The following is a 24,469-nucleotide window of genomic DNA, read 5'->3' as shown; positions in this document are numbered from 1 at the left end:
CTCGAAAGCACACGGCTTCCGCCCTTCTCCAAACTGCCTCCTATTGTAGTGGCACGAAACCGTTCCGCCGCTCATGTGGTCATGCAGACGGAGCTCAGGAAAGAATGAGTGTCCTTGTGCTGCCTCTGGACCTCACCCAGCCTGTTGGCCTGCGTACACTGGCCGATGCAGTCGTCCTCGTTCACCAGCCAGAGATTTTGCACCAAACAACAGATGGGGAATCAACCGGGGTTGAGTGTTAGAGGTTCTGTAGCGGCTTTCCCCTTGGAAAACCGTGCTAATGGCACGTCTCGGAAGGGCAGGCATCTCTAAATTCACTACAAGCTATTTCTCCTTTTGACGTTCTCATGCTCTCCTCTGGCGCGTCTGACCGCTGCACAGCCGACTTGGGGGGGGGGGGGGGGCAAAGTCTGCCGGATTTGAAGGCACACCAGAGAGTCCTTTATTCGGTGCTTGGTCGGATGCGAACTTTCAATTTAAGCGCCCCTACCCTTCATTTGAAAAGAACCTTTCACACGTTACCTAGCGAGACACCAACTGACCACGTCTCGGCGATCAGAAGCCACTATGTCGGAAATCACTGTCCTTCTCGAGTTGGAACCATCTTTGACTAGACGGCGATGAATGACGCTCTAATTGGCGCCTGCCTGCACCATAAACCGATCCCTTTTCCCCGTCACGGTGGCTGTAGGTGTCTCGCTCTCTCCATTCACGGCGCTCTGCAACGCGTGACCAGACTGTTCTTGGTGTTGTTCCTTCGCTGGCGCTGCTGCCTCCGACTTCTGTTTTCTCCCGAGCCGTGTAAATATGCCGGGAACTGCGCCAACGAAACTCCCATCTGCTACCAACATCTCGTTCTCTCCCAGCGAGTGCTCTACACTGCGCCATCGACGATGACGGTCTCCTCCGAGGCCGCCTCTTCCCCTCGCCGTCACAACACGGGGCGGGTTTCGCAGATCCCATGCCACGATGCCTGTTTCCGGCTGCAGGCGCTCAATGATAGCTTTCATCTCTACCATTCTGGACAGTGTGGGATTTCCGTCGGCAGTGCCCCGGCCGGTTGTCTTTTCATGGCTGCCTGCGAGGCCCGAACCAGCAGCATGTTCCGGAGCAACGTCTTGAACCGCATCGCTCTTCGCAGCGCTGCCCAGCCGTCCTTCCCCTTTCTCAGGAGACTCCAGCATCCCGGAGACCTCTCTTTGATCACTTGCCGTATCAGCTGCCAACATTGCGAGGGCCTGCTGAGTCGCCCATTCCACTTCACCCTGGCACGGCCCTAACCACGCCTTTCGGCGCACGGGCATCTGTACAATTACTGTGTACAGGCATCGGCGCGAGCTGCGCGCGAGAGCCTCCGTCAGCTTCTGCAGCTCGTGGCAGCGTTTGCGAATTCTGTCGCGAATTTCCTTGGCCTCAACCTCTCGACAGCCGTCCCTTCTCCGCCCCCTGGTGCACGTTGCTTCCTCCCTTCTCAGCTGGTCCTCTTCATCCTCGGGCGCAGCCGCCCGCAGACAACCCACTGCGCGGCGAGTGACCGGCGCTTCCTCACTGTTTTGTCCACCGGGGATGCTGATGCCGCCGTCAGAGTTCGCGCTCGGGTCACTGTCTCCGTCATCCTGGAGGGGACCAAGCAGCAGCTCCAGAGAAGACCGGAGGGTGGCAACACACGCCATAGCTCGGCTGACATGTTGATTCGTCACTTTGATCAATGCGAGGACATCGCGACTGGTTCTAACCCCGCATCTCGGCTCTCTCAAATTGAAGAGTTTCCCGAAGGGAGTGAAGTCCAAGTCTGTGTCGCGGAGAATGAGCTCCTCGTTGTGCTGCTGAAACTGCGGCAGTGAGATGAGAACCCTTTCTTGCTGCGCTTCAGAAAGACGACATTGCCTCTCCAGCTGCCGCCGGATTCCATCGAGCCGCTGCCGTACATGGCACGCAATGCGCAGCGCATGCACACTCAGCCCGTCTCCCACGGAGGCGTTCAGACTCGACTGCGGCAACTGCGACTCCTCTGCGCTCTCCCTACTCCCCAAGGCCACACGAACGCCTTCGCTTCCGGAGGCATCTGCTGCACGCGAATCCTTTACAAAACCCGACTCACATCCAACGGCATGCTTCCACCGGGAGCGGCCCGCAGCCAGACCACACCCTGTCTGCCAGCAACGCGCCGCGAATTCGCCGACGAGCAGTTGGAAGTAGAGCGCGGACATATGTAAGGGACAAACACGAATCACGTGGGGAACCAGCCAGTCATGAATGGACTGCCGTTCACTACGGAACAGCTGGGAGTTTTTCTCCCGTTTGCCGTCGCCGACAGGAAAACGCGGGTCCAATGGTGTTGGATGACCACTGCCCGAATTCACCGTCTCGATCTCGTTCGCCGAACGACTGGCGTTTGCCTGCGCAACAATGCGCGCAAGTGACGCGTCAGAAAGGAGAGGCCCCGCCTCTTCTACCGCCTGCTGCAGATGCAGCTCAGCCAGGCGCCGGCAGAGCTCGAATCGGCGGTGGAGTGAGGCAACAATACGGTACGCAGTTCCTCGATTTGGACGTCGCTGCTTTTGGGCACCCCTCTCAAGACACGAAAAAGCTGACCGAGAAGAAGCCGTCCGAAACCTACGGGCGTCAGCTAGAATGCTCGGCCTCCTCAGTGAAGACCGGCTGCAGTACCGTCGGTCGTACAAGGTTCTCTCGAGCAGGCTCCTCGACAATCGCGCGCCGACGTCGGCGGCACAAAAGACTTCCACGGCGATGTTAAGATCGGGGCCTTCCCCCTTGCCCGGGCTCGGCGAACAGCGAGTTGTTGAGGTCTCACGCTCTCCATCAGACGGAGCACCCTGGTCAGAAACCCCGTCCCGGTCGCCCATTCGCTGCATCTGCCTATCAAGCGTCAGTTCGACGACGCTAGACAGTCGCCGAAGCGACACCAAGGCGTCTACCCCTTCCCGAGGCGTGCGATGCATCTCACACGCGGCAGGCAAATGGGGCGAAGGGTTCTCCGTCGAAAGAGAGCGGGCTTCTCGCAGTCGCTTCCGTCCCTGGAAACTGCGAACAGCGTTGCTTTCCTCCATTTGCCTCCCTGTCTTGCGAACGCCTGCATGCGGCAAGGTCACTGCCAAGACGGCGCAGCGAGAGAACAAAGGCAGCGCCGCCGCCAAGGTGGGCACCGATACAGTTAGTGCGTCCGGGGTAGATACCCCTCTGAAGAATCGCGGCACGTGTGGATTGGCTGTCATCCCAAGGTGCCGTGCTCCTCTGAAGTCTGTCTGGAAGTCACGCGACACCGCCCCCGCGAAGGACGGGATCACGGACGGAGGAGCCGAAGCGCACGCTCTCAGGAGCGCCTGTCGAACATCTTCTGAGACCTCGGAGGACAGCAACTCTCTGGCACTGCACCAGTACGTTTTTCCGTCCTTTTCAACTGGAAGTCTCTTCGCTGCCACACGCTGCAAAATCTCCTGAGCCATCGCTGCTGCGCCTAACGACACCGCGGGCCCCGAGAGCATCGACGCCGGCGTTCCGGAGGCAGTCAATCTGCTTGCCTGTGAACCCGCAACAACTGAAGAAGCCTGGACGAGAAAAACGGCGTCGACAGCAGCAGTGGACACGGCGTCGCGGGCGACGTCCTTGTCAAGCGCGGTGGAAGCGGAATCGCCAGCCAGGATTCTCGCGCCAAAGCGGGAGAGCAGATCTTCCACGGCGTCGATGGGGGAACGGATTCTGGGGGCACAGACTTCCCGTTCCTCTCCAACTTTGTCCGCAGGGAAAGCAGTGAGGAACTTTGCAAACGCGCGACGCTGTAAGGTCAGCTGTCCTTCTGCCGGTTCGGCCGTCGCGCGCTGAGGCGCGCCAGCTGCGCCGGAATCCGCCCGAACGCGAGCATCTAAGAAAAACGAAGAAGTCCAGGACTCTGGCGGGGCCGCCGCCGCGCGGCTGACGATCTCATACGCCTTGATCACACCTCGCAGATCCAACGGAGCCTCGCCCTGCCGGAACAGCCCTTCACCGGCGTGGTCTCTCTCCTCTTCTGTTCCCCTACTCGCAGCTGTGTGCTTTGTGCAGAGTCGGGCGCGAACCTGCAGCAGCAGAAGGCCCAGGGTGACTTCGAATTCCTCGAGCGCCTCGACAGGCACGTGCCCCAGGCCGCGCTTCAAAAACTTGCGTTGATCCACGTCGACGTCGTCGCCGTCCTGGCCCGTGCGCCGTGCCGTCAGACCGTCGAGAAGAAGCAGCAGATCTGGAGCCGTGTAGTTGTGGAGGTTCGCACAAATCGCGGCGAGAAGCCGCTGCAGTGCATGGAGATGGTGGGGATGTTGTCGCACTTGCCAGTCGTCCAAGGAAGCGACAAAGAGAGAAAACGATGGCCGTTTCTGCCCGGCCCGCACCTTTGCATGCGCGCGAGCCGACTGCTCGGAGCTTGGCGCGGCTGGGTGGCTTTCTCCTGCTCGCAGGTTCGCCTCGTTCACTGTCTCCGATCCGACGACGCCAAAGGGTGACGAGAATTTCGAAGAAGGGCGCACCACGGCTCCGGCAAGAACGCGGTCGACGATCCGAAAGTCCGAGACGCCCAACCGCTTGCACACGAGGGGAAGAGCACGGAGGTCCTCGCCCCGGACGAGCGCCGGCTTCGCGGAAAGGAGATGAAGAAGACGTAAAAGAGACCGCCAAGAGACGTACGGAAGATCGGCAAAATGAGCAAACAACGTGCTCTGTCTTTGAAGCTTGAGCGACTGCCGCCGGAACTCTCGAGGGGACAGGTGAGAAGCCGCAGAAGCCGGCCGCGCAGAACGAGGAAGAGCCAAGGTGGAGGAGAGTGACGAGAAGAGACGGCGGAAAAGGAAGCAGTGGGGGGCGTATACAGCAGACGGAGAGATGTGGCGACGCACAGGGGCGAAGGCAGAGTCGGGAACCCGGTCGACGTCGCCGTCAATCGGCTCGACCTTCCTACGAATCGAGACAGCAGAACACGTGGGGAGGGACGGCACTTCCGACTGGAACTTCTCGAAGCAAGGGGATGCGTTGGAAGGGGAGAAACGTGCGGTTTGCGTGCAGCCCACTCGATGTGCACCAGCCCCGCACGCCGCGGCTGATCGCGCAACGGAACGTGTGCGAGAGTTTGGGCAACAAAGAGAGGCTCGCTGTGTCGGATACAGGCGCTGGCAAGGAACACCGCAACGAGAGCACATACAGTGTGCTGTCTCTCGTTGGGTGTCGAAAGCGTCGAGAGTCGCCGCGTGACGCGGGGCTTCGCGACGGAGGCCGCGAAGCGGCTGACATGCTCGGAGACCGACGGCGCGCAATTGTGCATCTGCCAAGCACAAGTCTGGTTTGTGCAGGCAGTCGCCAGGGCTGATGGCTCGAACCCCTCGCATGCTTGTAAAGCCAGAAATTTAAACGCAAGAGATACAGTTACGAGGGAACCTGCTGGCGCCCGCCTGTTTTGGTGGGAGCTACGGGACGTGTGCATACCACAAACTCACGCGCGTGCGTGAGCTCTTTGGACCCTGCGGTCTTTCGTGGACCAGAAAAGTGCAGTGACAGGTTCAGAACTCCCAAGAAAAGACACATCTCCTGCCATCTACACTTCTCTCTTTCAGCTTGGACAGTAACCCCAAGCACTTCTCTCTCATAAGAGCCCTCGTCCGCACGCATGCAGGCACGCTACCCGACCACAGTGTCACCTGCGTTTAATCCGCGTTTCGTGAAACAGCGCAGCCCCCTGTCGCTGCCGTTACACGTTTTCCATCCGGCAGACCGCAGCGGGGTCCAGGCTCCACAGCGTTGTTTACGGAAACGCTGGAAAAGGCAAGGGACGGATGCGGCCGGCAGAGTCCCTATTCCGTCTCCACCCTGTTCACCGGTTTTACCGGCTTCTTTCGAGGTTCCTCTCTCGCGGCGCTTGTTGCTCCGCCGCAGGGCGCGCGCCTACATCCGCTGTATTGTGCGTGTGGAGTGTGCCGGCGAGCACGAGGTCCGCATTTCTGAACGCCCCTCTCTCAACGGTATCGGAGTAGCCCCGGCTCTAATCCGAGTAACCCCCCGACATTGGTTGCTACATCAGCCTGTGGTTTTCCCAAATAGTCACTGCAAGCGTGTGAAACGCGGGTGCGCAAACGGTTGCCTCGTCTCCGAAGGCCTCGCTACAAAAAATACCTGTCGCTGCACTTGCCGTGGTTGCCTGTGGAAAGGTTGCAATTTTCAACGTAGCAGACTCTGTCACGGTACTACTACTCTTCTCGTTCGTAGACGTTTTCGGGTGGAAATACCGCTACGGTTGGAGAGTGAGGAGGACGACGTCTTCGGTGGTACGCCGCCCCGCGAAGAAACTGAGAAGCGGGCTCTACGCGTGACTTCCCGGAGAGGGACAGACCAACCGGACGCAAAACCTGCCGGGTTGTGCGCGCGGCGCGCCGCGACCGACTGCAACGCGAACTTTTCCCCACTTTCTCCCACGGGGAACGACGAGCGGAGTTCTGTGGCAATGCCACTCGTGGGCAGCACGACGTCTCGGTGAAGAAGCAGACGCGAAGCGGCCTTGGCGCGACTCCGGATACACGTGGCAGCAGGATCCGAGCGTCGTCAATCTTCCGTGCAGCCCCGTAACTTTGGGACCAGGGGGATGCCAAATCTGTTTTTGATTTCTCGTGTTCCTGCCTTGCATTCCTTTTCATCTGTATCCGGTGCGTTCCCGTTCTCTTCCGAATTCCTGCCCTCACTCCGTTGAGTCGGTATATATCCGCTTCTTGTCTCGGAGACAGCGGTGTGGGCTGACCGGCGTCGCGACGGGCTGTCAACGAACTCCGGCGGAGTTGTTCACCGTCCACTGTCTCCCGGTTCCGCCTGTGGGACGGTCCGTTTCTGGAGTTCCAGTGTTTGCAGAGTTATTCTATTTCTGCTTCCTTATCTCTATACACCGTACACCACGCGGGCCGAGTTCGAAGCGCTGTTTTGACTCGTGTGGAGTGTCCCCGCGTCGTGGAGACGAACCACCACGGTACAATCCCCGTCTTCCGAGACGTGCGCCCGTCTCACCCTAAACCTGTGCTTTTCTGGTTTTTTAGGGAGCCATTTCCCTTGTGTGTCGTTTAAAAAATACACGTTTAAAACACCAAATACTTCACCATGGCCGCTCGCGTGGGACGTTGTGGCGCCAGCCGCCGATTGCTCGTGCTCTTCGTTGCTGCCATCGCCGGGACAATGCTCGCGTCCGCCGACGAAGCTTTTCTTGACCATGTGAAAAAAGGTGCCGGCGAACATGTTGGTGGAACCCCTGTTGACCTTGTGATGAAGGACGTTTACCCCGTCATTGTCCAACAAGGTCTGGGAGGACTCTTCAACAGAATCGTCTACAAGGTGAGTTCAGAGCGTTAGTGGCACGCACCTCACGGGTACGAGCAAACAAATTGACGTAGGCTTCTGTTGTCATTTCCACGCGACATGCGTGTCGGTGGATGCCCCGAGGCCAAGTTACTGGTTAGGCATCAGTGCGTTGCTTGTGTGGGACATCCGTGTCTCCCCCCGTGTCAATGCGGTCTCTGGTGGGGGGGAGGGGGGGTGTAGCGTAGATAGGCTTTCCTCTGAGTCAAGAGCGGTGCTTGACTCATATTGGCGCAAACGCGTGTGCATGTGTAGTTTCGGAGCTCTGGCTGGTCAAACTGTCTTTAAATTTCGTGCTTCTCTTCTTCACTCCACACAGTCTCTGCCCCTGTGTGGAATGCGTTGCTGGTCTTCAGATTAAAGGTCTGCTGTACTTCCGCCAGGCCGACGCGGTTTCGGATGTTATTATGGCGGAGCTGGAACACTACCTCTTTGGTGCCAAAGGCGCGAACCAGGCATCCTTCAAAGTGTTGCGAAGGGAGTACGAGAAATACATGCGCGAGTTCTTCACCGAGACTCCGGAAGAACCGATGGACGCGATTACGTCTGGTGTGTGGAAGACACTCCTCCGACTCTTCACGGAGCACCTGCAGGAATCTCTCCGCGGCAGCCCGAAGAGCCAGCTGATGGCTGATCTGCTCTTCGACGAGAACCTCGCGCTGATCAAGCAATGGACCGATAACGATCACCTCCAGATCATGCAACTCTCCTCCCACGATGCTCGCATGGAGGGGCTGGAGCGCCTGCGGGAACAGAAGAAGAAGAAGTCAGTGCTCGCGCGAAAGAACTAAGTGTCGATTTTGTCTTGTCGCGCCGCATGCTTGCGTCCAGTGTTCATTAGAGGGTGAGATAAGCGCGTTTTGGGCATAACTGTCGTATGTGACGAGCCTGTGTGCTGCAAGGGTATTCCTTTTGATGTGGGTATATCAGATAGGAATAGAATGCAGTCTCCCTAGCATTTTTATATATGTCGATGCCGGGACACGGCTCGGACAGAGCGTGCCTGAGTGGACCCTCGTCGTTCCCCTCCCATTTTGAGGTAGCGTAAGACATTCACGAGACGCCTGCTGTAGAGGAAAGCGCGACACTCTCCCGTCTTACCACTGTCAATTTTTTCCTTTCATGAGTCTCGTTTGTATAATACCGGCGTTTGTGCAAAACGTCAAAAAACCATTGTACTTTTTCGCCTTCCATATTCCGTCCGTATTTTGTCATAAGTGCGTTGTCTGCTTTCTATTCTGGAAACCACATGAGCACATATTCTTCTTGTGAAAGGACAGCCGTCTTCTTTGAGTGAGAAGGAGTGCACGTTGCCCTACTCACAGTGTGAAGATGGCAGTGCACTTTCCCTGGGATGTATGGTCTGCTTGTGTAGAAAACTGGCGCAGAAGTTCGTGTTCGTGTTTCCGAATACTACAGTCCTCGAAAGGTGTAGCCTATCGGGCATTTGCATTCTAACCCAAGAGGCGGCGCCGACGACACGGTATCGTGTTTGCGTTATATCTTACAACAGCTGTAACAGAGACGTAAACGCATGTGCGATTATTCAAATCGCGGTCAGGCAGTCCCTGCCAAAGATAACTTGAATACCCAACAGCTCAAACTCGGCAACTGATTCAGACACGATCATCAGCTTGCTTCACGGCTGCTGTTGGAGAAGCCGTTGCCGCGATTGAATTCGCTAACACGTAGAGCGGCACTCTCACGCTGCAGTGCAGGATTACGCTTCCGGATATGATTGCCGAAAGGGTTTGCCGGGTGCGCGTCAACGTCTGCAAACAAGGGACGCGCAGGGGGAACTGCTTTAAAAGAGCAGGGGATTTGTAACATATATAGGCACGACTTTTGACACGGTTTAGCAGAAGTACCCGCCCCCATCCGCGCATCAGTATCTTTGCGGGTCTAGTTTTTCCCGGTGCGCTCTGGAAGGAGAACTAACGATTCGGCAAGCTGAAATACAATCCGTGATTTGTGCAACTGACAGATGGCAGCTAGAGTACGTAGGGGCTATTTTGCAGTCCAGCAAGCATGCCCCACTCAAAAGGCCTGGGCAGCGGAAGCCGCGTGAGTGGTGAATGCAAACAGCGATCACGAATCGGAGCGGTCACCAGACCCCGTTTGATTGAGATTGTTGCTGTACTGTCGCCTGGACACGAGGGCGTACGTCTATAGAATACAAGGAAGCACTTGAAGTTCTTATCAAGAGAAAGAAGGCACAAGGATCTTGTTGCGCACCAGCCTCGCCCCCACGGGGGAGAGAGTGTGTCGGCGACACGCCTTCGCCGTTCACAATGGACAGTGGCGGATGCAACACTGGGAGGAAGTTGCCGGTCTGTTAGGTCGTACTTTTTCTGGAGCAGTGAATCGAGTTTTGTCGCTGCGTTTGGCAAATGGTCGGCAAATGTCACCAACGCTTTACTCCTCGTAAAAGATTCGCTCTCACCCGAGATGACGGCCATGCGCTACCCACGCCCTCCAACACCCCTGGTTTGAAGACAGCGGACGCGGCATATGCACGAGTGGTGATTGCGAGTCACGAGTCCTGAAAAACAGGCGATCTTCGTGGCTATATGTACTTTTCTTTTCTGTTGGGCAGGAAAAAGCTCTCTTTTCGCCTGGTACTCTTCCCGTCTTTTCTGAAAAAGAGGCGCAGTTGCCGAAAAAGGACTGGCGGTCACCCCGTTGTCTTGCGGCGTTCGTCTCTCGGGCTCGCTTCCGCTTCCATCGATCAGCCGTGTCTTGCACGCGCGTATATGGGAGAGACTGGGCGTTACCCTCTCTTTTGTGCGAGGAACCGTCAGTTTGCCGAATACCTGTACAATCGTTACTGGTTTCGTCTCTCTCGTTCTTTTCGCCGAACCCTCCTGCGTACGAGGCGACAGCGTGACTTCCCTCACTGTGTGTCCACGCCAGATATTATGGCGACCTCTCTCTCGTCAGCCGACACCTCGCCGGTGGATCCGCTGGCAGGATCCTCGTCGCCCAAAGCCAAAGTGTCTCATTCTTTGTCATGCGTGTCGCCCAAGGAAGCAAACGATCTCGTATCTCGGTCGACCGTGCCCGCTTCACTCTCTGGAGGTGACGACCAGGGTGAGGAAGACATCCTAAGGGGAATCGGAGAAACAGCGACGACTGTGCTCAAAGATATGACCTCCTGGGTATCAGGGCATTTCCGCGGCTCCATCGTCCCCGCCGTTCGTTCCTTCTCTGCAGTTCAACAGTTTGACGATTTCCTCTTCCCACCAGTCGATCGCGGGTTCGGTTCCACATGGGCAGGCTCCCAGCACGCGTCAAATCCGTTTTCGCGGAGTCCGTTTGCCCGCGGGTCCCACTCCGCTGCTGGGGAGAGATCCGCGTCTCTTGGAGGATCTTTTCTAACTCCTCGCCAGCTGGGAGCGAGCGGGCCGTGCCTCACGAGTTACAGCAGCAGCGCGCTAAGCAACAACCCTGCCGCCCGTTCGCTTGTCGCGCCTGTGGAGCTCGCAGACGCTAATTCTCCCCAGATCCGCTGTCATGAGGAGAGCCTTTCTGGCGTCCCGCGTCTGGGGTCTGCGAGTGTAAAATCCTCTTCGTTGATAAGTGGGCGGTATGGCAAAGTTCCGCACGACGAGCCCCCGAGGCTTGACGATGCAGATGCCGGAGTCGGCGGAGAGTGGTCATTCAAACTGGACGGTCTGTTCTCTAGCTTCATTTCTTTTTTCGATGGCGAGGACGGGGACGTGTACCCCCGTGCTCCACGTGGCTTTCCAGGAGAGCCTCCATCGTACGGCCCTTTCCCTCCGCCCCATCGACCTGACAGTAATGCCTTCTCTCATGCTGCTGGCTTAGAAGCTTCCTCTAGACGGAACCAGTCGTTTTCGTCCGCACCTAAAGGCGAGACCGCAGTTCGAACGGGGACAAGTCAGAGACCCTATCCCAGTCCCTCGCACGCGGCCTTTTTCCCTTCAGCGGTTAGCCAACAGATGGGCGCTTCCGAGGAGATTTTTGGAAACGGCGGGTTTCGAATGCGGGGACAGGCTTCTGTTCTACCGTCGAACCATATGAGCAGCAAAGCGGACCGCACCAGCGGCAACACCCCGGAGAGCCCCGTCATTTCCCCAAGAAACCTCGAGGAACCTGCTGATGGCACAGTCAAACCTCAGACATGGTTGGAGTGCTCCGCTGCGCGCACGCTGTCCTGCGTGACACGGTCTCACGTCGAACTTTCGCTTCAGATTCTCCATAACATCGGAAAGGTGGTCTGCAGCACGGTCATTTCCGGTCAGGCCAGGTGAGCAGCGTAGGCGCCCGGGCTCTGGTGTCGCTTAGACCCGCAGAAGAAAAAGGTGCTTTCCTTGGATGAACGAGATATGTTAAAGCGAGGCACGTTTTGATGGGCGGTGCCTGTGTCCTTGTGGTGGTGCCGCGCGCTACAGTCGCTGGTGTTTGTGGCTTCATTCTGAGGACCGGCCACGCTGGTGCTCTATTGAGGGGGTGCGACAGGGTTCCTGGCTCTCTTCCGAATTCGTGCCCGTTCTGCGTGCAGCTTTCCAGCGAAGTGAATTCAACGGGTCTCCGTTGTTTTTCGCTTAGAAACTCTCTATCGTCCAGAACATTAAAATCAGATGTTTGTCTCAATTTCAGACAGTGCGTGTGCACCGTTATATTGGTCGTTGCCTTCGAATTCCAGTCCTGTTCTTGACATCTTCATGGAGGTCTGATTCTGCTGTGTCTGATCAACCACAGGCTTCGGTGCCCTGGCTTCAACATGCTGCATCTGCGCATTCCTCTCTATGATCTTCACAACCAAGTCATTTCGGTGGCTTTTTCCGTGCGCATGAGTCACTCGCACGTCAAAGTTCTTCAGATGCTTGATCGCGACCAGCATTCGCCGACTTATCTCTCTTCGGACGTTGACGCATTTGCAAAGAAGTGCGATGCAGACAGTCGGCGACTGCGCCTTTTGAGACAGCTGGACTGGCACCGTCGCACCGATGAAGACCGGAAGAAGGACACATGCGTTTTGAATTTTCGCGTCGACATTCCGATTTCAGAAGTGGAGGGTGAAGGTACGTGAAAAAGGCAGATGCTCATGTTAGCGTCCCTAACGGGACTGGCTGCGGGATGACTCGCGAGGGCGTTCCTGTTGCGTTCCGTCGCAACCGGAACTGATACGGTGTATTTGCACGTTACACTCCGCACGAAAGGGTCACATCTCTGCTGGGACGAGTGCAACAAGACGTCATTCCTGCACTGTCACAGACAGGTATGTGGGAGGTGTTCGGATCTGCTACTCCGTTTCTTCATTCTTCGGTTCGCGGAAGACTTTGGAGGCGCTACGCAAGACTGTGATCTCGTGCGCCATACCGCAGGCTCACCTGTTTGGACGTGCTTGACTGAGGATCGCCCCATCCCAGGCCTGACCACAAAAGACCTTTTTTCTAGGTGAGTCGTGGTGGTTTTTTTGGATTCGGATAAAGGGGCGCTGCAATTGCAGAACATTTCCGAGGTTGTGTATTTTGAAATTGTTATCGGCGACCGGTGTGCACAGTTCTGGCGTTTCAGTGTCGCTCTCCGTTCTTTGCTTCAATGTCGTATCAGGTTGCGGAACAACGCAGAAACCAAGGTTTTTCAGCCTCGATTGCAATTTTCTCTGCGAAAAGTGATGACTGGCATCATTCCTGTTCCGGGAGAACCCCATGGCATTCCTGAGTAAGATAGCATCCTTGGTCATGTTGCAATGGCCGAGCATGTGATACTGTTCACGAGATCGCTCCATTTTCTTATGTGGTTCCTCCCCGTGCACTAGCCGTTTTCTGTTGTGCTGGATGTATCTCCGCGCGATACTCAGTTGGCTCCAGTCACGCAAAGTATGTTATGTGCTCTCTGTTGTTCATTGTCAACGTACTCGCGTACCCAGCTTTACTGGTTGTGCTTGCCTTGTTTGGAGATATGTTTCCTCATGCGAAACATGTGGTGGTGATGTGTTGGGACGCAGGGACCACGTGTACGTGGGGCAGTTCGACGATCCAATTGATATTGCAGTCGCGAATGCACTGACCGGACAAAGTCAACTGCTCGCCCGGAAAAAAAACATCACACGCCTTTCGCAAGGGTAAGGCAGTTACTTTTTAAAAAGAACTCATGATTTCCCGTGTCCAAAAGGAACCGTTTACTAGGAGAGATTCATGGTCGCAACGCTAACAGCCTCACACTAAAAATACTACTCTCTTGCCAGTCATCCGTACACCCATCTTCTGCAGAGACATCGGAGACCGACCGTCCACTGTCCAGCACCGTGGCACAAAAGGTCAATGCTGCAGCATTGTTGTGCGGCCCTGCTTTTGTTTGAGTTTGGGGGTTGAGTGTGTCCCTCCTGAAGACATAGTAAAGGATGGTGTATTCTGAGGGTTCACGCAGAAAGTACGACATCGATGGCTATGAGTGCACAATCTTCCTGCAACCGTCCCGCCTCTCGGGATTACCACCGGATCGCACGGGCTTGGAGACCACGAGGGACGACGACGCAGAGGAATTGAATCAAGCATCGGAGACGAAGACCCCTCTCGTAGTAGAGGGTGGCGCTCAACAGCCTCTCCTAGATTACCTCAGAGGGTCACTGGACAACGTCGTTTGGGAAGAGCAAAATGTTATATCTGCCATCGACATGGTTGAGCCTCAGCTGCTCCCATCTTTCCAGGGTACACCGATTCCGTGGGAAGCAAAAGTTGACAGGTAAAAATGCCCACAAACAGAGATCGCGACCTAGTTGTTTATTTTGAGTCTGCATAGCAGTCAGGATCGCGTGTTGCTGTTAAAGATGGCAATCGGCCAGAGCGCATTCGCAGAGGTGTGATCCTGCATGGGAACGCATTTTACCATCACCGTTTCCCAGACTTCAGAGTAGGTGTACCCGTGTGTTTTGTATTGCAGGCGCGTGGCAATGGCTCTCGCCTGTCATCGGGCAGCCGTGCGGGAACAGGTCGCCACTGAGCTGCTGCAGCTTCAAGGTAACAGGCATGAGATACTGCATCGTTGGTGGGGAAGGTGAATGTTGCCATGTGTCCACCCGAGGGAACAATGGAGATGTCTCCTGTGATTCCTAGCGTCTCACGGCAAAGGAGCATCTGAAGTACTGTACACTGGGTCTCAAGTGTCATCCTGCAGTGTATCCAGTGGTACGTGTAGTTAAATATACAATCACGAGCTGTATTCCTGTTTCCCGTCTTCCACCGCTATTATTTACGGGTTTGTCGAAATCTTCCTAACAGGCAAAGCAACACCGTCGCTGATCTATGCGAAGCACGCGCATCCAGTCTCGTTGCGGCTTGGTGCCGACACTGCACCGGTTCGCGTGACTTACACCTGGGGAGACGAATATTCAGACATCCAGCTGGTCGTCATCGAAGAAGGCTTTGTACCTCCCACGAAGACAGGTGATTCTCTCTCCGTAACAACTACACAAGAAGACGTTACCTCCGTCAACTAAATTGTGTCTGCTGGGAGTGCCCGATCGTGGAACGACTCTTGTTGGCTGTCGGGACAAACCGAACGGAACAGAAGGCTGAGGCAGTCTTGACCGTGATTTCCTCGAACGAGAATTTGCTTTGTGAGTCGGCTAATGGTAGTTAATTTGCCGCTTACTACACAACAACTCGTTTTGGTATGCCATGCCGATGGCACTGCAGGCCCGCAAGTAGAATCGAAACCCCTCTCTTGCAGCAGGGCTCTCTATGGATAAAAAGCAAAGTGGTTCATGACTAACTACAGTATACCTTTGAGCTGCCGATGAACCTGTTTGCACGGAAACCATTTATGCTGTCGAACGCTCTGAGAGAGAGTCAATAAGAAGCGGATCTTTTTATCAGCCCCGTCTTGGTACTGCTAATAGTATTGAAGTGGTGTGAATCTGTTCGGAACGTCGAACGCTGAAGTGCGGGCGCCCCAAAAGGAATCGCTGGTTCTTGACAAATTTAAAAAGGAGGTTCATTGCAGAAACTTGCAGAAATCGATTGGGCAAATCTCCTGTCAGGGACCCGTTATTGTTCTAGAAAACGAGGTAGCAGGCACGACTACAAAAGGAGCTTATCCCTTCGGCAGAGCGGCAGCACCGAGGAACCGTCGGGCACAGCGTTCGTTCAGAGATGAATTTTTCTAGAGGAGGCCCACCACGAAGGTGCCGGCGTGGCCGTGGCACCGGCAGGCACTCCTGGTAGAGGCGAGGCCTTGCCACACTGTAGACAGGTTTCCAATCGCGACAACTCGATCCTAGCAATGCCTCTGTTCTGTAGCTGCTGTGAAGTCATGAACTGAAATGAGACAAGGGATCTGAAGCTCCCGTACAGCGGTCGTAGTGTTCAGCCTTCCAGAAATCTTTGGTACCGACAACCGTTGAGGAACACCAAAGCGGGCAAGCAGTGTTAGGCTTTTCAGTCTTATTTATTGCACTTCGGTATAAATCGTTGTCTTTCGATAAAGTGTGGTTGCAGCAGGCTTAGTTGTCTGATGTATCGCCTTTTCTGCTTGGAATTGATCGCAGGGTACCCCAGAATCGTTTTTCGTTTCATGTTCACCAAAATGCGAAATATTCCTGCGGCAATTTGTAGGTACTTTGTTGCAAGGCGCCTGTTTTGAAACACAGTATTAAAAGAGAGATGGTGAGGGGACGTACTCGTCAGCTGAAATGGTTGTATATGCTACGTAAAGCATTCAATGGCGATTTGTGTGACCTGCGAACTAGCTGACAGAGCCCCTATTTGGTGTGGCAGTAAGCAGATTGCCTCAACCGGAAAACGGTGCATGCTGCAAGGAGAAACGACCCAGGGTTTCCTCGCGCCAAGAGGGACGCCCCGCAGCAGGCTCCTGTGACATGCTGAAAAGCTTATATTTTTTGCCAAACGTTGCAATGGGGTAGTTTGATGACGACACTTAGCCTTACACGGCCATCTCGACGGAATCTAGAAAAAAGGGTATATGAGAGCAGTGCACAGCGCGAGGCAACGACAATCAACATTCCTGCATGAAGTGATGGGGGACAACCCCGTACTGGATGTCAGTTATGTCGCTGTGGAGCTTGTGCGCAAGTGAAGTTTTGAGATCCTTCGGAGCGCAGTCGAAATCTTCACCGTCGAAATGAATCACACCCACCGGCTTTACAACGGCTCCCGTCCCGGTGCAAAATACCTCGTGGACGTGCCCTTCTCGGTACGCCTTTACAAAATCGGCCTGCATCAGGATTTTCCGCTCCGTCACTGAATGCAGAGCCACAACAGATGGTGCAATGTGACCAGGTCACCATGTGACAGAATTTGAGCCAGAGGCGTTCCTGCCTCAGCGTGAAAACGTCCTGGAAACCTTAAAAATTTGCTTTGCGGCCAGGAAACCGTAAACTAAAACAAATATCGTGTCTGCATGCCATCTTTTCAATTGCTTCACCAGCAACTACAAGGTGAGGCGGGGAAAGCAGATCATATGTTGATCTCTCACCTGCTATATCCGGGTAGCCCCTTGCCAGAGTGAGCACAGTATCCCGGACAATGCCAGGAAGAATGAGATCGCGTTCCAAGGCAGGAGTAGCTAACTCGTTTTCACCATTTTCATTCTTCCAAAACAGAAAGAGGCTCATCGCCCCTCCCTCGCACCAAATGTAGTCGTCGCCCTCCGGAACAGTCCATAACAGTTGCTGAAATCCCTGTTGCATCCGTTCTTTGCAAGGCTGTATTGTAGGGGCGTAGTTCGCTGCAACCTTGTGGCTCCCCGAGCCTCCCGGCCACGACCGCGTATAATCTTTTTCAACAAAAAGATTAGCAAGCGCACCGGCGTTCGCTGCGAAGGTTCAGACACGTCAACGCACCAACTCTGTCGTTCTGCATGCTTGTCGTTTTCTCTATCTGCCTGACCACTTGTAGTTCTAGAAATATTGAAGCCGACGCGTCACCAGGTTGCAACGCAAAACAAAGACACTCAAACTCGTGTGGCTAGAACATCGGGTATCCCTCCATAGTGACATCATTATCCATGCCACAGTGAATGTTCCATGAGCCTCGATGCACCGTAGACCGTAATATGCCGTGCTGGAACTCCTTCATTTGGACGACAGCATTCACTGCTTGAAAACTCACAGAAGTATCCGCCAGTAGGCGAGGCCATGATGATCATCTTTGCCATGCGAGGTGGGAACACACCAAGTGCCGGCTGCACAAACGAACACAAAGCAAAGTTGTCCTATAAGCTGCACCGTGAACTCACAGCTCCGGTGTATGGGAGATGCTTATCACCTTGCTTGCCGAGCTGATCCACGGACGGCATGCCTTACTGCTCGACTATGTGGGCAACCAGGGCGGCTCAGCATTACGGGACAGTTGACCTGCAAAATCATTGCTCCATTTGAAGGCGGCCGCCCAAAAATTCAGGACACATTGACAGGTTGTGCAAGCATGTCGGGAGCGAAACATAAATGGACAAACTGTTAATCGGACAGCGAATAACGGAGGTGGACGAAGTAGACATGCAGGGAAAGAGCAAGCGAGCCGAAGAAAGTGCTCTTACGTATGTTGAAAAGACGATGGGTCGAAGGTAGAGCGAGAGGTCTCGATCCTGGTATATTATGAATCGACTATCCATTTTTGCCAGTGTCTTGCACAGGGTCACGAAAGAATCGACAGAGAACTGAGGAAGGGCGACCCGTGCACATGATCGATTTAAGCGTTCGCCATGATCAAAAGGACGAAAGAGAAGCACCCGATCGTCTTCGGTTCTATACGCTTTTAGGCCCTCAAACGCGGAGATAGCGTAATGAAGCGAGCTGATGCCAGGGTGCAGGGAAACTGGCCCTAGCGGCTTCAGGACGGGCGGATACCATCCATGTTGGTCGTCCCAGTCCACCTCGATCATGTGATCTGTAAAAACTTGGCCAAAACCAAAACTCTCCCTCCCTGGTAACGGATGCAGAAAACCAATTTTCTTATTGATCTGCAGCTTCCTGGCATCCAATTCTGCGAGCGTCACTGGCGCCGGTGCCACACCCGCAGACACAGCTGGTGACGCAAACAACCGTCGTCGCTCTCCAAAAAACGGTGACGCGTTGAGCAATAGCTTAGTTCTCTGCAGGCCAGGTTCTCCACCGCTGCTCACGGTGGAGCCGCCGCACGTCCTTAATTGTGCATCTTGAGGAGGCGAAGGACACACGCGACAGTAGCTACCTTCTAGCCGACGTAAAGTCCATTTAGCCTTTCCATTGTTTTCTCGGAACGCGCGAATTCCCCCGCCAGACGACGAAGCCGGCAACGCAACGAAGTCCCGTGTTGCAGCTTCACGTTTCTCCTGGCCAGAACTATAACCGTAGAACCTATAGTCGACTAGATACCCGGACACCGAAGGATCTCTTCCTGGCAGAAGAGCGGACCGTGAAAGGTTACTTGTCAAAGACACGGACCTCCACAAAACACGGCTCCTCCACAGGCGCATTGCGCTGTCCCGGAAGCAGGAAGAAATGTCTGTCACGAAAACAATGGGTGAGGACAAAAAAACGACGGCATATTAACAGGTTGCTGTCCTGATGCTGGCTCCAGCACCCTTTCTAAATTTCCTTCGATGAAACTGAGGAGCGGAGGAGCAGACATGAACAGGGGAAATCGAGCAAGTATGGGAGCCTTCCAAAATCTCGACTCGAGTGGGCATAGTAGTATGAAAGCGGATGGAGCGCTACCCGCGGGTGGACAGGCCAAGTCGGTGCCTGTAGTTGTCAAACCAGGGCTACGGAGAGCTACCTATGAATGGCTCGCAGCGACCATCAACGCCCGGTCGATTTGGCGGTCGTCGATGCGCGATAGCATGAGGTGACCCCTGTTGCCTTATCAACCTGAGCTTGCGTCACTGTGCGAGATTCACTCCAGTGTCATCAAAGGCAGAAAGAGCTGACAGACAGGTAAATCAGGATGAATTCTCAACTATTCCCACGGTACTCGAGTTGGAAGCAGCACGCGTTTCTTTCGGTGCTGCCCAAGGCAACGCAGAATTAAAATAAATGGTATGCTTGATGTCAAGACAGCCGCTTGTGGTATCCCGGATAGGACACCGCGCAGAAGTCCAACTTGTTCCAGTTAACCTATAAGCGAGTGGGAGACCAGGCCGGTAGCTGTGCTTGTTTCGAGCCTTTGCACCCATGGGAAGAGTGTTCAAACATAATTTTTCAAACATAACTACATTCCTCCATTGGCGCTTGTAATCTCGCTTAGCATTTTGACGCTGTTTCCTCGCTGTTCGTTCCGAAAAGCCTCGTTTTGAGGATGCATGCTCTTCTAGCCTCATTGACTACTTCTGTACCAGCAGATCCTCCTATGCAGCGGATCTTTGATACATACCTGCAAGCACTGCCGTGAGCGAGGCAGAGGTGATTGACTGTTGAAACATACGTGGCTGTAACGCATCCTTGCGAAAGGATGATTAACATGGGGAGGGTGACTAACTACTGTGAAGATGCACGCGGAACAAAAATACTGCAACAACGTAACTGTTGTGTGTTCCCACCGGGATAGTCAGTCAGTATTTAGTTTTACAAGGAAGTTCTTGTTTCTTCAATATAAACTAGTGGTTTATATTTGCTACACTTTGACTTTAAAATGTTTTTTGAAAGGGAATAAATCCGAGACATTTTGAACAAACTGTTATCTCGGAGACAGGATTATTTATAAGCTTTTTCTGGAGAGTATATACTATGAGTTGGACTACTGGAATATACAGGAGAAACTCACCCTTCCGGCATCGGGAGTCACGACTATTGTTTAGCTATCCTTCTTTGAGCTGTCTATAATAGCATATCACTTCCTCGCTTCAACAGGGCGAATCCACGCTGACTTTAGTTGGCAGCTAGCTCAGTTGCTTTTACTGCTAAAGCCAACCAAACTCTCTCCGGTTCCGCTCTCAGCGAGGCGGATACTATGTTCCATTTCCCAGTGGGGACGCGGGTAGTGGACGGTCAGCAGCTGTCTTCATGCCCGCACGCATACCGGATCTGGATAAAGTTCAACCTCAGCCATGCACTCACACAAAAAAAGAAACAACCATGAGCTTCCACGCGTTGTGTCCCCATCTTAATGTAGCCAAAATTCATTCTGCCCCCATAAGCTTCGTCCGTGTGAGCTTGAAAAGTGTCGCCCACTCCCTACGCACGTAATCATCGCCATACAGTTCTATCAGTTTATCTTTGTACATACTCAACGCTCTTGCGACTTCAAGAGGCCGCAGTGGTTCCGGCAGTGTCGCGATGCGTCGGCGTTCACGTTCGAGCCATTCCGCTGTCCTCCGCTTCTGTTTGTCAAAATGAGAGACTCCATAATCTTGCAGGGGCCCGCTGCTTGGGAACATTGATCGCTTTCCCTTGAAAACTGCATCTACTTTATAGCGTCTCGAGTTCCACCAAAGCTTGCCGCAGTCGGAACTGGTCGCCGGATGGTGCATGTCACCTGGAACACAGTCGAACAGGTACATGGCCCGGTTTCCGATGAAAGTAGAGTAACTAAGGCCTCTCGCGGACGACTGGAGGCGGTGACACACAGGCCGTGACCGAGGACTTGGCTCGTCTGCACACCAGTGACCGCACAGGAAAATACACGCACGGAAGCACATGCACACCCAGCTTGGGCGACTGAAGAACCACTCAGCGTTTGTGGCAAGGCCTGCTTGTGAAAAGATCGGCCCACACCGACCGTTCCCGGCGGTGTTTCCTGGTTTGCTAAGAGCCACGACGGTGCATTAGTCATAGGAACCTTAAATCCATCCTAAATGGACAGTGCCGACCACATCTATTACCATTAAGCTCTTCAGTGGAGTGATGCCGTTTGCAGGCAGGTACGGGAAATCTGGTCGGTCTTTTTCTATCTGGCATACGCACCGCAATGGCTCTTTTGAGCGAGACCGTTATACCAAAGGGCGATCGTAAATGCTGAGCGTAGCGCACCGCTCACGTTTGGATTGACAACCCTGGATTTTGAGCAACCTACCAGTCAAACCAGTTGCTCGTCCACACAAGCAGACTTTCTGCGCTAGTGGCAGCGACTCCGCCGTTGTGTGCTGGGCTAGAGTTGCATTGTTCAGGACGCCCCAAACAACTCGAGGCGGTAAAAAAGAAGACTTCCACATCAGCGCGACTTGAGGCATCATGCGATAAGAACAAACCGCAGCACTCACACAGATGACTCAAACGAGTATGGACATGACTAGGTGCACTGGGAATGGGTTGCCGCAAAATCGGCTGGACAAAATGGCACAGATCAAGAAATCCCTGCAGGGAAAATCTAAGAGTGTGTGTGAAGCAACCTCAACAATTTTTCACGTGTGGACGAAATTCCCAGGTAGGCTCGGTAACAGCGGACAAATCTACTCGCTGGCAACTTTCAGCCATCTTATGCCGCACCGGCGAGGTCAGGTTTTCCGTACACATTGTCCCAGTTTGTAGACCGCTGCGTGGAAAATGTCGAGGCATCTATTCACCCATCCAGAGAATTTGTAGCCGCTGCATTGAAAGGGGCTGGGTGAACGCACCCCAAGTCTCGTCACCTCTGGTCTTCATACCCATGTGCCCCCATGAGTTCAAGACTGTCACAGAAACTCGCGACCGACATGAAGCCGTTAGGGGGAGGCTGTACGTCCACAAGACTCCGAGAGGAGACAATATCGTATCACACGAGACGCGTAGCGCGGGAACTAGTCTCTGTTCTTTGGAGACACGCGCGCTCGCCTGGCCAGCCACTGTTTTCGGCGATGGAGAACGCCAGGTGGAGTCGGGTCACCCAGTCGGCGAAGTGACTATATCTATAACTGAGGCAAAACACACCAAATAAACAGCATCAACGATGAAACGCATTCGTGTTTTACTTTCTCCAATGGTGGAAGCAGGGGAAAACTCGCCGGCACGTGGAGACCGCGGGCATGCAAACAGGACACTTCAATACTTAACGCAGAATCGTTACGAACACGGTTCAGTGACTTGCGCGTCGACGAGCCCAGTTGGGAATTATGCGAACAGTCTCAAAGATTTTTGTGCCAGATGAATATCCACCCTGCAAGACCAGAAAAAATAAGGCGGGACGACCCCCAGTACTAATTCCAGCCACGTTGTCATGTCGCCGTCGCCGCGATGCAACACCACGCATGCACTCGAACACTGAAGAAGATTTTTTCCTCTTTGCCACTTCTGGATCACTAGGGGAAGCAGTGCACGCAAATTTTTCTTTCCGGAAGCTGACCTTTGCCATACGAGTCAAGGTGAATTCACTAGAGCTGACGGGAAGTCGGGAGTCGGCCAAGGGGATTCAACGTAAACATGCGCATACTACGGCAGCAACAACCACGCTGTTGGTCGCGGTAAACAGACTTGAATTACGGCCACAATCAGGCAGATACCTCTATAACCCAGCACTGAAATTAGAAATTATGGTGATATTAAGATTGTGTCTACTTTTAAACGCATGCTCTACCGGTCTGTATTTGCATGTATGTAAGCGGCTTCTGAGTTCGGTGCCGCACGTGGCTTTTTGATCGTTCTGGTTGTAACGGCGTCGGTCTTATTTTTCAAGAGTGCTAGATCCCCAGGGAATTCCATATCTTTTTTTTGCTGGGGTATCGAAAGCATCAATGGAATGGCGCAAATCCTGGAGACAGGTCTGACGCATGCTAGCGCTTGAGCCTCTTTCGTTTGAGGAGGGCGTAGGTATGTTACGGTTTGATTGCCGTGGAACCACAAGTTTCTGCACTGGCAGCAGCTGCAGTGGGCAGTGCAATGACAAATACCATTACATCGGCACATTTTTCAGCGACTTGGCATATCAGTGCCATCTGCGTCCGCTGTAACGGCTCCTCTGCTGTGTGTATCGGCTTATTTTGTGGCGGAACAGTTCGACTTGTGGATCAACTCGTGGAGCATTTCCTCACAATATTCACCAGTCTTCGTTCACGTTGTTCTTCTGTCTTGTTATCGTGATTCGAGATAATAGTGTAAGACATGTATGTCTACCATTCGGTAAACACCCTGCACAATATTGCAGTGCAACCTTAAGACACGGGCCAGACTCCACCCTCAAGGTGAGGGCACCCAGCAACATGAGAAATGGCCGTCTCTTCGTCAGAACTGAGGTCACGCACTTTTAAACTCATGATACCAGCTGAAACATTGGTCAGACAGAGGATTTTGGGCACCAGTCGGCTGTGAGGAATGCAGGTCACTGTACATCTGCCCCACCGCTCAGCACTCAGCAGGCGATTAGCCACAGTAACTCAAGCTTACAAAGAATTATATGTTTTTTATGAACGAAACTTTTTGTCTCTAAAAGTTGTTGGATACAGTGGTACACAAGGTCGTATGCCCCGTATCGTTTGGTCTCTCTGAACCTTTGCCCGGTTGCGGGCCATCGAAATAGCTGCCGCTGGCGACCGTCTCGTAGCACCCCATTATAAAGTTTTCCAATGCAAATGATATCCTGAATTGTCTCGCCTGCAGAGATATCGGCACGTTGTCGAGCGCAATGAGGATACACTCAGAGACATTTCTTTCCAAAGGTCAATAGGCCAACATTGGCCTGTACAGCTGCGCCAGAGGGCAACTCACATAGGCACGACGAAGAGCGACAGCAGCCGCGCTCATTGCTGTTTCTCTGAACACAAAGCATAGGGCAGCGTCGTGGACGAAGTGATATTGATGAGTACTGTCCTCGAGCTCTGGCGCCCGACCGCACACGGCCTGGATGAATACAAATCGATGGCAGTCGCGCACGGGGGCTTGCTGTTGGTTAAACTCGGCAGCTGTAAAGCTCGAAATTCGATTCATAGGCCAGACGACCTTCCCTGGCGATTGCCCGTTTATCAGCAGTGCTGCTGAGAAACCCGCCACTGTGAAGTGTTGTATGGCAATCGTGGACGTATCGTCGCAGCCACCCTCCTTTCCTGAAACCTGACGTGGTTACCAGACGCTGGTCACATCCTGGAAGTGTTACAAAAACACTTGCAGTTCGAACGAGTATAGGCATGCTTAAGTGTGTACAGTGTCGCTCCAAATTACTCGGCGCCATACACGCCCACATCGTGTGTGTGTCAGGCTGCCTTCTCATCAAATCTCAGT

The 24,469-nt window shown here is 53.9% G+C and overlaps 4 protein-coding genes across 4 annotated transcripts; 2 read left to right on the top strand and 2 right to left on the bottom strand.

Moving 5' to 3' along the window:
* Positions 1–632: 632 nt before the first annotated feature.
* On the bottom strand, positions 633–5,372 carry NCLIV_006790 (conserved hypothetical protein; the record flags this gene model as incomplete). The annotated part of the gene is made up of 2 exons (XM_003880190.1): positions 633–5,086; positions 5,276–5,372. The coding sequence occupies 2 exons, from the start codon at positions 5,370–5,372 to the stop codon at positions 633–635; spliced, it is 4,551 nt and encodes a 1,516-aa protein (XP_003880239.1).
* A 1,825-nt stretch (positions 5,373–7,197) lies between these two features.
* Positions 7,198–8,168, top strand: NCLIV_006780 (conserved hypothetical protein; the record flags this gene model as incomplete). Its single annotated transcript, XM_003880189.1, has 2 exons — positions 7,198–7,353; positions 7,734–8,168. 2 exons carry the CDS (start codon positions 7,198–7,200, stop codon positions 8,166–8,168), a joined length of 591 nt encoding a protein of 196 aa, XP_003880238.1.
* A 2,127-nt stretch (positions 8,169–10,295) lies between these two features.
* NCLIV_006770 (conserved hypothetical protein) lies at positions 10,296–14,845 on the top strand (the record flags this gene model as incomplete). The annotated part of the gene is made up of 8 exons (XM_003880188.1): positions 10,296–11,647; positions 12,103–12,425; positions 12,729–12,801; positions 12,958–13,068; positions 13,355–13,471; positions 13,777–14,091; positions 14,290–14,366; positions 14,628–14,845. 8 exons carry the CDS (start codon positions 10,296–10,298, stop codon positions 14,843–14,845), a joined length of 2,586 nt encoding a protein of 861 aa, XP_003880237.1.
* Positions 14,846–16,362: 1,517 nt separating this feature from the next.
* NCLIV_006760 (branched-chain-amino-acid aminotransferase, related) lies at positions 16,363–18,822 on the bottom strand (the record flags this gene model as incomplete). Its single annotated transcript, XM_003880187.1, has 4 exons — positions 16,363–16,607; positions 16,843–17,181; positions 17,478–17,550; positions 17,905–18,822. The coding sequence occupies 4 exons, from the start codon at positions 18,820–18,822 to the stop codon at positions 16,363–16,365; spliced, it is 1,575 nt and encodes a 524-aa protein (XP_003880236.1).
* Between the last annotated feature and the right edge of the window lie 5,647 nt (positions 18,823–24,469).

Source organism: Neospora caninum, chromosome II (assembly GCF_000208865.1).
Source record: "Neospora caninum Liverpool complete genome, chromosome II".
Taxonomy (NCBI): Eukaryota; Apicomplexa; class Conoidasida; order Eucoccidiorida; family Sarcocystidae; genus Neospora; species Neospora caninum.
This window is presented reverse-complemented; position numbering and strand designations above follow the sequence as displayed.